Consider the following 13,841-nt stretch of genomic DNA (forward strand, 5'->3'; position numbering starts at 1 on the left):
AATTGTGCTCCACCATAAAGTGGAATGTATTCCAGTCATGCAAGGCTGTCTCAGCATTTGAAAATCAACCCCTGCACATGAACCAATAGTTAACACAACAAAGCATTTGATAAGTGACAGGACGTGTCGTGTTCATGAACCGGAAGACTCAACACAATAAATAAATGAATTCTCTCCCACATGTGCCATAGAGTTCACACAGTTCCTATCATAGTCCAACAAGGTCACTATACATACAAACAAGGTTATTCTACAAGTTATACCAAGTGGCACAGACTCAGAAGAGCTAAAAGACTAAATAGCTAGGAAAGGCAAAGACTCCTTAGACTTGACCCTAAAATCTCAAGTTATAAAGAGAAAAGTGCATAAATTGAACCTTATCAAAAGTAAAAACTTTTGCTCTGTGAAGTACAAAGAGGATACAAAGACCAGTAACAGACTGAGAGAAAATATTGACAAACCACACATTCTGCAAGGACTATTATCTAGAAAATATGGAAACTCTGAAAAGTTAAAGGTAGAGAAACCAAACAATACATTCAGAAAATGGGAAAAAGACCAAGGAGGATGCACAGATGGCAAATAAGCACATAAAATATGTTCAATATCATTAGCCCTTAGGGAAACGCAGAATAAAACCACAAAGAAATATCACTACGAAACTATTAGAGCAGAAAAAACTTGCTACAAGTCCAAGAGCTGATGAAAATGTGAGAAACTGGGTCACTCAGATGTTGCTGGTGGGAATGTAAAATAACACAGTCATTCTAGAGGAGAGGCCAGCAGTGTCTCACAAAACTAAAGATGCAACTAACTGACATACAATCCAGCAACTACACTCCTGGGGGAATCAGTCCAGGGGTTAAGAAAACTCATGTTCACACTACAACTTGCACACAAATGAATATAGCAGATTTATTCACAACATTCAAAACAACAAACAATCCAGGTATCCTTCAGTGGATGAATGTTAAACGGTGACACATCCACACTGTGGAATTCAACTCAGGAATAAACAGGAAAGATCCACTGAAGCACACAATAGGCAGAGAACTGCTATGTGAGGACAGGTAATCACAGAAGGTTACATAGTATGTGATTCCTGCATACAGCATTGCTACAAGGACACCGTTTTTCAGATGGGATTGTACAGCATTGCTACAATGGTAGTTTTGCAGATGGGATTGTGTAGCATTGCTACAATGACACGGTTTTTTAGATGGGATTATACAGCATTGCTACAATGACACAGTTTTGCACATGGGATACAGACAGTGGTTGTCAGTCAGGGACCAGTCAGGGAGAGGGAGATGGATGTGATGATGAAATGCCAACCAAGTGGGCTTTGTAATGTTGGGACTGTTTGGTGTCTTGACTGTGGTGGTGGTTGTATGAATTTAAACAGCTGACAGAGCTGTGTAGAACTCAATACACACACACATTCACAAATTAACACAAGTATGAATGGGGACATCTGAGTTAAGATTGGTGAATTGCATCAATGTCAACACCCTGGCTGTGATGCTTTATTACAGATTTACAAAGTTACCATTGGAGAAATGGGCTAAGTGAACAGGGATCACTTTGTATTAACACCTTAGGTTCAAAGGCCAGTTGGGCTGCCTACTGTGTAGTGACCAGATGTCAGAGCTCTCCTTGTCTTCATCTAAAAATGAGAACAAGACCCTTGTCACCTGGTTGTCATGAGATAGTGCAGGCACAGGCAGATCCAGTGAGTGGCAGTTCAGTTTCCTCTTTGTCTTCCTTTCTAGAACATTCCCTTTCCAGAGACTACTGTGAACACTGTAGAATTCTGCATGTTTTATTAAATTAAGGCAGCCACACTATCATAATATAATAATATCTCTCCTTTGCCCTATATTTTAACTTCTAAAATAACTTTTCTTTAACCAATTTATTTTACACTTACAATGATCCTTTGAGGGTGAAAGGCATACGATAGGCAGCTATGTTTGTTGCTTGGTAAATGCAGGCCCTGTATTGTTTTAGAAGCACTTATCCCCCAAAAAGAATAACTTCGCCTCTGAGGTTAATTTAATGTCAAAAACACACAATGCAAATTTAAATGCTCCTGACTGATGAATCATGGAAAAGAGATCGTGGTTAACAGTGTGTAGAGAAAGGCAGGCATTTCTTGGCTCCTTAGAGAAAACAGCCACAGGGAGTCAATACCGGAGACATTGGCAGAACAGGTGGAAAATAGCTCAGGCTGTCCTGACCTCAAATTAGCTGGAAGTAACCCAACCCTGTTTTCTGCAGGTGTTGGGCTTGGTCTATGAGATTTCTTCCCCTTGGTAGGAAGGCTGCCTCCAAAGACAACTTCCCAGGGCCCCAAGGTGCTGGGTCACTTGCCTTACTCAGCCACACCAGACATAGCTGGCATCCCAACCCTAACATGCCAGTGGTCAGCTGTTCACTTCCCCTCTGCCAGGGCTGTTGGAACAGAGAACCTAGATGCTGTCGGGTGTCCAGAGAGTGGTCTGCTATGCTCAGCCTCTCCATGGGAGAAAATGAAGTTTGGTAGCTGCTGATTTCTCCACTTGCTGGCTCCCATCCCCAAAGGCTATTGTTGCTTCCCTCTGAGTCCTGCCACACTGTGTGAATTTCAATAAATGTGTCTTCAAAGAAGCCAGCAAGGAAGTTCTGGCTAACAAGGCTTAAGGAAAGCCCCCCATGGGTGGAGTCGAAGGGCAGCAGGCCCCACGGCCGAGTCTGTTCTGTGCCATCAGGTGTATCTATTAGACGGCACTGAAGTAGCCGCCTGTGCGGAGCTAGTCCTGCCTTAAAGGGCTCGGCCTTCCCCACATCACCGACACGTGCGGTCACGGGGTCATCTCATAACCTCAGATGCGTGAGCATGCTCTTCGGTTCTCAGTGTCTGCTTCGTGTGGCTTTTCCTCAGTCTTGTAATGAAAAGAGGATGCCTTTCGGCTCAGGGCAATAGCAGGATGGTGGTGACCGTCACACAAGGCTTGGAGCAGCTTCTAGGAGCAAGAAGCAGTTTCAAGAATAACAGATCGGGCAACCGTAAGGACGGACCAGTCTCCTTATCGACCCACCGCAAATGAAGGCAGGCCGTGGCAAACTGCTTTTCTCTGACATCCCTGATGCAGACCGATTATCCCCTTAGAGGAAGGAGCATTTAAAACCTGGGCCCTGGGCCCCCATCCCAGGACCTCCCGGAATTGGCACTGTCTCCCTGTCCCCAGCTGCCAGTGACCACGAAGGGCGTAAAGGCCAGAAGGAACCCGCAGAGCCGGGTCTCTGCCTGCAGCGCTCCTGAAAATTAAACTTGAGAGAATTATCCATATATATTCTTAGGACGGTCTCAAGGGGGATTTTTTAAATACGTTATTCAATTCTGTGGGAAGTCTGTCATTCTGTAACAGTAACCTGAGTAAATTCATTCACCTTTGAGAAAATCAGACTATCCAAAGAGTCCGCTAACATTCAGGTTTTCCTCCCTTTGGCCAGGAAAGTTAAGAAAAGAAAAAGCCACTGATATAAATTAGAATATTTTTTTAATCCTTACCTGAGGATATGTCTTTCTATTGCTTTTCAGAGAGAGTGGAAGGGAGAGAGAAAGAGAAAGAGAAAGAGAAAGAGAAAGAGAAAGAGAAAGAGAAAGAGAAAGAGAAAGAGAGAAAGAGAAAGAGAGAGAGACATCGATGTGAGAGACACATCGAATCAGTGCCTCCTGCACGTGCCCTGACCAGGGCCAGGGATTGAGCCTGCAACCCAGGTATGTGTCCTTGACTGGGATTGAACCCAGGACCCTCCAGTCCACAGGCCAGCGCTCTAGCCACTGAGCCAAACCGGGTGATATTGCCAATTTTTAAAAAAATATGTTTTTATTGATATTTTAGAGAGAGAGAGAGAGGGGGGAAGGGAGAGGGAGAGAGAGAAACACCGATCGGCTGCCTCCCACATGTGCCTTGACTGGGGCCAGGGATCGAGCCTGCAACTGAGGTACATGCCCTTGGCTGGATTCGAACCTGGGACCCTTCAGCCTGCGGGCCGAAGCTCTAACCACCGAACCATAAAAACGGCTCCTAACATGCTTTATCGGTCGCATGGATCATGAGAGTCGACAGTTCTATGTGCTGTCTGGTACAAACTGTCCCGGCATCTGTCCCTCCTCCTGTTAGATTTTACACTTCAAGCTGAGAACAGCGTCTCCCACATACGTACATAAAAGTGTTCGCTGATATATTCTCTAAAACTACCTACTTCCCCGAAGACCCCAGCTGTGGCTCTCGGATCTTTTTCTGGGATTCTGTGGACCGAGGAAATGTGTCGGCTGCTGTTCTTTTTTGCAGCAGCCGCTGATGAAATGTGCAGCTGATCTCCGGCACATTATGTTCCCCAGAGGGGCTCTCGGCTCGAGGCGGCCGGCTGGTCGTGTTTCATTTGTGGGCCTGGGCTGTTGAGAGGAAATTCTAATTCGCTGCGTCCGCGTAATGCATGGTGTGCCGTTGCTCTCTCAACAGCACACGGCGCTAAAAAATGGGTTCACGACTTCAGGTCTTTAATGGTGACCTCGGGGATTTTATTTGGCATCACTTTGCTACATTTATATTTTATGGTTCGCATTTATTAGAAAATTTCCCTCATTTGTTTTCGCGGCATCCTTTCTTAAATGGACGCTGTGGTCGTAATGAAGCTGTTTTATGTGTGGGTCGCGTTGCTCGGCTCTCCAGTGCATCCCCCGCGCCATTTCATTTTGCTCCTGACCACAGGCGGGAGAAGTTTATTACGCACATTTCACAGCCGCGAGAAAGAGGGTGGAGGGGAAGGTGACTTCCCCGGGCCACGGGGATGGTGAACGGCGAGGCTGGCGCCGGGCTGTGCGCAGTCGGCAGCGAGCCTCAGACGGACTGACGTCGTGCCCTGAGGGAACCTGCATTTTGATAAATGACTGCAATTTTTCGCTAGTAATTTGGCAACAAAGAATAACTATTTGGCAAGAGTGTGGGAAACAGGGCCCTTCAGACACGTGGCGGAAGAGTGAAATGATTATTGGAAAAGCCTACAGTGTAAGTGAAGACACCCCTCACCCTGAAATCCCTGAGCCAGAACCTTTCCTGAAGGCGAGAGAACAGAGTGACTGTCTGCCCCCTCACTTGCTGGATTGGGGGTGGGGGAGACTGTCAGTAAGAATCAGAACAGGCGCCTCCGCGAGGACTGATGCGAAGCGTGGACGCTGCGGCTGAGTCTCTGAGTGTGAACAGCGGCTCCCACCTGCGCCGGGTGTGTGAAGCCAGCTCCCAGGTGTCACTGCTGCTCCCACCTGCACCGGGTGTGTGAAGCCAGCTCCCAGGTGTCACTGCTGCTCCCACCTGCGCCGGGTGTGTGAAGCCAGCTCCCAGGTGTGACTGCTGCTCCTACCTGCACCGGGTGTGTGAAGCCAGCTCCCAGGTGTGACTGCTGCTCCCACCTGCGCCGGGTGTGTGAAGCCAGCTCCCAGGTGTGACTGCTGCTCCCACCTGCGCCGGGTGTGTGAAGCCAGCTCCCAGGTGTCACTGCTGCTCCCACCTGCACCGGGTGTGTGAAGCCAGCTCCCAGGTGTGACTGCTGCTCCCACCTGCGCCGGGTGTGTGAAGCCAGCTCCCAGGTGTCACTGCTGCTCACACCTGCGCCGGGTGTGTGAAGCCAGCTCCCAGGTGTCACTGCTGCTCACACCTGTACCGGGTGTGTGAAGCCAGCTCCCAGGTGTCACTGCTGCTCCCACCTGCGCCGGGTGTGTGAAGCCAGCTCCCAGGTGTGACTGCTGCTCCCACCTGCGCCGGGTGTGTGAAGCCAGCTCCCAGGTGTGACTGCTGCTCCCACCTGCACCGGGTGTGTGAAGCCAGCTCCCAGGTGTGACTGCTGCTCACACCTGCGCCGGGTGTGTGAACCGGGGCACCTCTGTCTGTGCCTTGGTTTTATCATCCGTGCGATGAAAATATTGTCAACCCTGGACTCACAGGACCCAGGTGAGCACCCGGGAGACAAGAGCACGGGGCATTTAGCACGGCGGCCTTGATACGTGAGACTCAACATTAGCTCCGATATTACTGCTGCTGTTCCTAGAATGCTTATCATAAGTGATGGACCAGTAACATGGTTTCATTATTAGTAGTAGCAATAGTAATGGACCGGTGACAGGGAAAGATGTCCAGGATATCCCATGTGAGAAGCGTCCGTCCCCCATGTAGCCAGAGGGCGGCCTAGTTGTTTTTAAGGCGCGGACGGCGCACTCAGCTGGGGCTCCTTGTCAGCATGTAAACGGCTCATCACTAACTGAAATGAGGGAGCCAGTGAGTAAAATGGCCAGCACTGTTTTTTGTTTTGTCTGTTTGTTGTCTAGCAGGACAATCTGTTGACATTATCAGGGACAAGCTGTCTCACCAGGAAAGAGAAGCCTCGGCACATACGTGTAGACGAAGAAAGAGCAGGCGAAACCTGAGAGGTGACCTCTGTGGATGGGGGACCTGCCTGGCTCCGTGGTGTCACAGCCACCACCTGACACGACCTGTGTGACGTGTGAAAGTGGGTGACCCGGTTACAAAGACATTTCCCTTTGTGCCAAGGACACTGACCAGCATGGACACCCTCAGGTCCCATTTCTATTTTCCATAGAACAGGCCTCATCCGATGTGACGCCTGTCCTCACGGCCTGTGTCTGGAGGAGCTGATGACGGCCTGGTGGGCTGCAGAGCAGGCGGGGTCCCCGCAGGTGCAGCGCAGGCCTCGCGTGTCATCCTTAGACCAGACCGAGGGCTCCGGATCTGAGCTCCACAGACGGACAGGGAGGTTCCCCGCCCGGTTCCCCCCCCACACCCCTGTCCCCTTCGGAACAGTTTTCCCCAGTGTAGGGGCTTTTTGTAAGACACCCAGCATTATTCTAGAAAGCGCCTGTACTTACAAAAACACTGATAGAATCAGACCCCAGGGAAGTAGAATGAAAGAAAGTTGAGAGGCTCATCATTTCTACTTTCTGCTTTCTGTAAATTCTAATTTTTTGCCATAGTTTTTAATGATTTGGAAAAAACATTTTTACTGATAAAACATCACCCTGAATGAGTCCTCCCATGAAATCGGTTTGGACCCCATGGGACTGGCCCTGTGCAGATTTATCGAGCGTTGCACCAGTCTGGAGGGCACACCCCCATGGCACCCCCCCCCCCCGAACCTGAGAGAGAAGGGAGATCACACACTTACACGTATAGCACGGTCCTGGTGTCACCCACTTTGCCTGCATCACCCACGGTCAAGGTGTCGTAGCCTCGCTCCAGCTCGAACTCCTCGAAGGCCAGCTTGATGACCTGTGTTGGGGACAGGAGGGAGGACTTTAGCGCAGCAGGGACCTCACTCCTGCAGATGCCCAGGGCGGTGCTGAGCCTGACCCTTAATCCCATCGTTTCAAGTGGTCTCAGGCTGCTTTGTAAAGTAACAATATAGACAAGTGTATACATCTGAGAGCCCTCAATTGTAGAATTTTATAGAAGTAAAAATTGCTGTTACTCCAAAGATATGGATCATCAGCTCTAAAAATGAAATTAACCCATATACACGTCAAGGCAAATATCAAGTATTTGTTTTAAGATTTTTAGTGTTTGGAATGACAGAAAGATGACTCAGTATAATCAAAAGCAACGCTGAAGTTAATGAAATACATTTTAAGGATACCTAGAACACCACGGAGTGAATACTTTGAGTAATACATGCATATTTTCTGCAGTTATTTATATTAACATGAAAAATAACTTCTGAGACTAGGAAGTTGTCCTCCGCATTTCACTTTGCAAAGCCTTGAAATGTTATTTTTATTTTCATTTTTATAAAGAACACGTTGTCGTGGTGACTGGCACATGATGGCTATACAAGCCCGGCTCATCGCTGACACCGATGTACTAATATTCCACGAACTCCTGTGTGTGGAGCGCAGGCGACAGGGAGAGAGGTGGGACGGGTCGGTAGATAAGGGACAGAGGGGGTGGGAGAGGAAGAGAAACACGGAGACCACGGGCAGGAGGTATATTTAGTGGGATCTGTCTCAGAGCAAATCAGACTCTCTGGAGTCTTGTTAAAAAGCATCAAGTGCCTGATTGTTAAACTGAAGGAAGGCGTCAGTGGTGCCCGCGCAAGGCGGGCTTCTGACTAACCTCCGGTTTGTGGGCCCGGTTCTGATCCGGCTCCGACCCGAGCTCCATCACACAATGCTGATACAGAATTCGTTCCTTTTGCTGTTGAAATTCTTGCTAAAATTGGTGATATAGGTATTATAATTTACTTTAAAATCTACTCTTGCAGATTGTGCTGTTTACGTGCAAACGCTATTTTAGGGATCGGATCTGAAACAGGTGTGAGGCTGCCAGCTGCTGGGAACCAGTATAAATATGGCCCAGGAAGCTGGCGCCGGAGGGTGGTGGTGGTTCAATTTCTTTTTCTTTCTCATGGGTCCATTTATAAGTGATCATGTCCAGCCTCCCTCCCATCATCGCCTTCCCCAAATGCTTGCTCAGCCGTGACTGAGCGACACCTGCAGAGAAACATCAATAATCCCACAGCACCTGCAGGTCACAGTCGGCCGACCTGCAATGACACAGGCAGGGGGCTCCCTACATACACACGCTCTCCTTAGGGTGTAAAATGGCCATTTGTAATCCTTTCAGGTCGGGGCAAAGGGTGGTAGATTTCTTGTTGGTGTTGAGCCCAGGCAACCATCAGCGGCTGTTGTCAAAGGGCTGTATTTACTCCGTGCTATGAATACTCTGTGCAGAGAGGAAAGGTCGGCCCAGTCCTGTGTAAAAAACCCTCTAGTTTGTCAGAAACATGGCCTTCTAGAAACTTAAATGCAAATATACATTAGTAATGAAACCAATAGCTCTCAATTGGATCGAGCTAGAGATGCAAGTGAGAAGCTATGTTGACAGGATACTTTTTTTAAGGGGGAGAGAGAGAGATCGGTTGCCTCCTACATGTGCCCTGACTGGGAATCAAACCTGCAAACTTTTGCTGTATGCAACGATGCTCCAGCCAACTGAGCCACACGGCCAGGGCCACAGAATACATTTTCAGTGAACACCGAATGTATTTAAGGTGTCCAGCATGATGATCGGTATGCATAGTGAAATAACGACTCAGCCGAGCTAACTAACGCTTGCTCACACGGTCACCGTGTGTGTAAGAGCCCCTGAGATCTGCTCTCTTAGCAAGTGTCCAGAGTTCAATACAGTATTATTATTTTTAATCCCCTCACCCAAAGATATGTTCATTGATTTTAAAGAGAGAGGGAGGGAGAGGGAGAGGGAGGGAGAAACATCAAAGTGCTCGGGAAACACCCATCAGCTGCCTTTCGCACTCCCCCTGACCTGGGGTCAAACCCACAGCCTGTCGATGTGCCCCGACCGGGAATCAAACTCAGCCTTTTGGTGCACAGGGCGATGCCCAACTGAGCCCCACGGCCAGGGCTTCCAGCCTTTATTGAATGCCTGTGCTGCCCGGGCCGCAGTGCCGGCAATGAAAATGAACAGAAGACAAAGTTCTGGTCTTCAAAAAAACCCCACAAAAAAATTCAACATCCACAAGGGGGTATGTTGATAAACACAAAGTAATTAATAGAATTTTTAACTTTTACAGATAAACATTCCCTAATGACAACAGATAAAATAAGAAGAAAATGAAAAAGCACAAAGTTCTGGAATTCGAAGTTCTGGATATAAAATGATTATGGATTTGACGCTAAGAGATAAATATTTCCCAATGATTGTAGATGAAATTGTGTAGGTATGAGGGGTTCGCACACTATTTAACCACCTGATTCTTCTTCAGGTTTCTTACAACGGGAGTGGGGAGGGAATTAAATAGAGAGAAAAACTAGGTAAATTTGTACAGCTCCTCTGTCAATACTAACAGTGCAGTGATGACCCTGGTCCATCTCCCTGTCTGGGAACAGCCTGCCCTAAACACCTTCCCCAGAAAATCTATAAAGTAAGCGTTGAGATTGAGTGTTTTCCCAAACAGCTGGCATCTCTGTAGCACCACCTAGCAGTGGGTGAGACTGCACCTCCTGGCTGTCCAAACGGGTCAGAAAACAGCTGATACAGAAGCAAGGATCATGGCTACAATGTCCCCACATGCTCTGCAGGTGTCAGGACCTCGCAGGAGAGAAACATTGTTGCTACTATGATGCAAATACAAATGTCTTTCACTTTGCTGTGCCAGAAAAAATGAGACAGTTCCTTGGTTGTACCAACTGGTCAGGTTTAAAGTAACTGAATCCCTGGAATGGGTGGCAGGGTGTGGCCTGGCCGGGCAGCAAGGGGGCGGGTGGGACAAGGATGGGGCTGAACGCTGCCACCGATGCAGCACCTGCCAGACACCTGGCCATGCTCACGCTTTGCTGTGTCAGGCCAGGGCCACTTAATCCTGGAAGCCTGGGTGGAAATGACTATCTCGGTCTCTCTGTCTGGACACAGCAACTCCTAACTCCATTTCCATCCCGAAACGAACCCCTTATCCTTTGGTTTCCAGATAAACTGCTCCATCTGGCCACACCCCTCTTCCTTTCAGGAGTCCGTGCTTCTCGGAAGAAGTATTGTTGCCAATACTATGGATTCTCTGGAAGGAAGAGGGAGCCACGAAATGTCAGGAGAGAAGCAAGTTGGGGGTGGTGCGAAGATGACAGAGACTAACAGACATGAAATCCCTCAATCCCAAATCATCAAAATGTCACCAAATTGTCTGCATTATAGAACACTTACCACGCCGCAGCCACAAAGGGTAACCAGCTCACCGGGGAAAGCACGGCAATTATGGGGAAACACTGAAATGTTTGCTGTGCAAAATAAGAGACTCAATGCGGAGATCTCCAAGAGAATTTTATTAATCCTGGAATGAAGCCACCGGAGTGTCCCCAGCATTATCTAGAAAATTATCAAATATATTCTCAGATGGATGACAGAGGACAGAGATTTATTAAAAAGGAGGGGCTGGGAATTTAAGGCTCACAGTACAATACCCACTACAGAACAAATCAGGGTGTTATTACATGCGGTGAAATGCAGAATTAATATTTACAAAACATGGGAATCTATCAGCCAAAGATGTGTGGAGTCACTGAGCTGGAAGTTTGAAGGACAGAAAGATAAAAGAGGGGAAGAGAAAATTATAGATCTGTAGATAAAAGCAGAAGATATTGACGTTTGTCAAGACAGACCTGGGACAAAGGGTGAGATAGTGATCGGAGCCGACATGGGAGGCCTGTTTTTTGCAGCTGATTACTGTTGAGCGCAGAGCTTACAAATGGTTCCTTATGGCCCCAGTTAAACAGGACACGCCAGCCAGAGAAACAGGAATGCGTCTTTTCATAGAACCGTTTAACTCCAAGGGCCCTCCCCGGAGAATCCATGCCCAGCCAGGGGACAGGTGGTTTCTATTTGCAGAAACGCAAGTCAAAGTGCGTAGTTTTTTTTCCTTTATTTTTTTTTTTTTCCTGATGCAATAAAACCCAAGAGGGAATAGATCCACAAGACTGAGTCCCGGGTCAAAAGGTAAAGGGCCTTCCTTTTAGCACGTTTATTTGGTGAAGAGGTTATATTCTGGGAGAAGGCAGAGAAGATCTTTCACAGACTTTTAAATGTCTCAGGTGTTTTACTGTCACATTCCTTTCCTTCACCTTGGCCAAAATAAATAAATTAATGAACTCCTGAGAAGAGCATTAATTTCAAAGAATTACCTAAAGGGAATTTTGTTTCCCTAAACAAAATAATGACCTAAGGAACTTACATACTGTAGAAAGAGAAGGCTTGAGTTGATCCAAATAAAAACATGTATATTATTTCTGCATGTTGGATAAAAGGGGTGAACACATGAAGTCAGCAGGGGGGACCTCCTGACTCCTGGGATTGGGCTCCTGGAGCCCAGACGCGGCCTCACAGGGCGGTGGCCCGGCCAGAGCAGGTGGCAGGTGGGGCGGCTGACACAGAGGTGACCACGAGGCAGCTGGAACCCAGTAAGGCGGCAACACCAACCCCACAACCAGCTGCCGTCTGAACCCAGGGGCCAGGTTCCGGGCGTCACAGATGGTGGCCACCAAAGCTGCGGGGACACTTACGTGCCTCCATCCCCTGCCACCCATCCCCAGCCTCCACGGCGAAGGTCACTTAGGAGAGCTTGCGTCACGAAGGAGCCGGAGGGTCGGGGTCTACGCTGCGCAGGGACTAGAAGGTGCGAAGCAGGAAAACGCTGACCCTGTCGCCACTGGGGAGGGGCAGCGACGACCTGCAACCGAGCTGCTGGTCCCGCTGCAGGAGGCCGCGCAGCGGATACATTATAGATACTTTGTTTCATTTGCTCCCTCAGCTTTCACTCATCTTCAATGGCTCATAAATAGCTCCCTCTCTGGCAGGAAGTCTACAGACACTCGGGGTAGAAAAACAGAGAAGCACACCCAGAGGTTATAACCACAGAATCAGTCCCGCAGAACAGAAGGGGAGCTGGGAGAAGGGCCCTGAGGGATGTGAACGGGACAGTGGGGGGAGCAGGTCCCGCGCCCGCCTCCCTGTCATGGCTCAGAGAAGCAACTTCCTCCTCACACACGTTCGTCCCAGGAACGCTCCCCGTTTTCAGTTCCCGGGGGCGATCGCTCCGTCCGCCGGTCTTCTTGGGCCCGAGGCCCGTCGCCACCTCCCCGGCTCCCTCAGAAGGACGCGCTCTCGTCTGAAGGACCCTGCACCACATGCCTCTCCTGGCTCCCCTGAAGGACCCTGCGACACGCCCCTCCTGGCTCCCCTTTGTTCTGCGTATGAAACGGTGCGTTGTAGAGACATCCGCAGTGCACGCTGCTGATGGACATTTTTGGCTGGATGTACGATTTCTCTGAAGCCATGGTGACTCCCAGGGACTGGACGCCGGCTGATAAATAGCATAGTGTCTGGAAGGAGTCGAGCGAGGGTGTCTTGCAAAGGTGTGGCGATGTCGCCCCGTCCAGCTTGAAGATAATTCCCACGGGGTCACCCTCCTGGGTGAACCGACATCATCGATTAGAGCAGCGGCTGGAGTTCAAGGGCTTTCTCAGGCCCTCGGCATCAGTGCTGTAACGTTGAATCAGTCACACGGAACAGCACCGTCGGAGGGACGCAGGCTGGGCCGAGGGCCCACGGATCTCTGCTGTAAACTGGAGAATCCCCAGGTGGTTATGACGGTCGCCATCGTCAACGTGGAAAGAGCAGAAACCGTGGGTGCCAGCTACGTGGTGCCCCGAGCTCCCGGCCGGGGGTAACAAGGCTGCCGTCATCCCGGCGGGTTACTGCTCCTGGCAACCTCAGTCCTGTCCTTCAAGTTATGTGCCGCCCGGGCCAGCGTCGCTCAGAGGCTAGAGCGTCAGCGCCGGGGCGTGTGGGAGGCGACCGCTCGACGGGTCTCTCTCCCACCGATGTTTCTCTCTCTCTCCCTTCCAATATCTGAAGAAAGCAATGGAAAAAATATCCGTAGGTGAAGATTAAAAAAATAATAATAATTTAATTCATCCATCAGCTTGGAATGGTTGTGAGTTCCTCTGTCACTTAAAAATGTGGGCTGGTCTGTGAATGTCCTACGGGGAGCGACCATTTACTTGCAGGCGTCACGCTGTCCAGCTCTGCGAGGAAGGTACATTTTTTGAAGGCGGGCGGCGAAACAACATTGCTTTTGCTAAATGGCGTCGCGAGACTCGGGGAAGAACTCAGAAAATGACTGAACAGCGGGGCCCAGCGAGCTCCGTGAAGTGAAATCTCCATCCCATGTAGGAATAATTAAGATGGGACAATGCGATACTTCAAAATAATTCCGGGTTT

At 49.1% G+C, this 13,841-nt stretch overlaps 1 protein-coding gene across 1 annotated transcript in view; it reads right to left on the reverse strand.

Annotated features, from left to right (window-relative positions):
* Nucleotides 1-13,841, reverse strand: part of CSMD1 (CUB and Sushi multiple domains 1) — a 1,001,626-nt gene that overhangs the window by 198,492 nt on the left and 789,293 nt on the right. Inside the window, exon 11 of the mRNA XM_081129106.1 lies at nt 7,225-7,328. Coding sequence (XP_080985232.1) covers nt 7,225-7,328 — 104 coding nt within the window. The remainder of the gene's footprint in view (nt 1-7,224; nt 7,329-13,841) is intronic.

This window comes from Miniopterus schreibersii (genome assembly GCF_964146895.1).
Source record: "Miniopterus schreibersii genome assembly, chromosome: 2".
NCBI classification, from domain to species: Eukaryota; Metazoa; Chordata; class Mammalia; order Chiroptera; family Miniopteridae; genus Miniopterus; species Miniopterus schreibersii.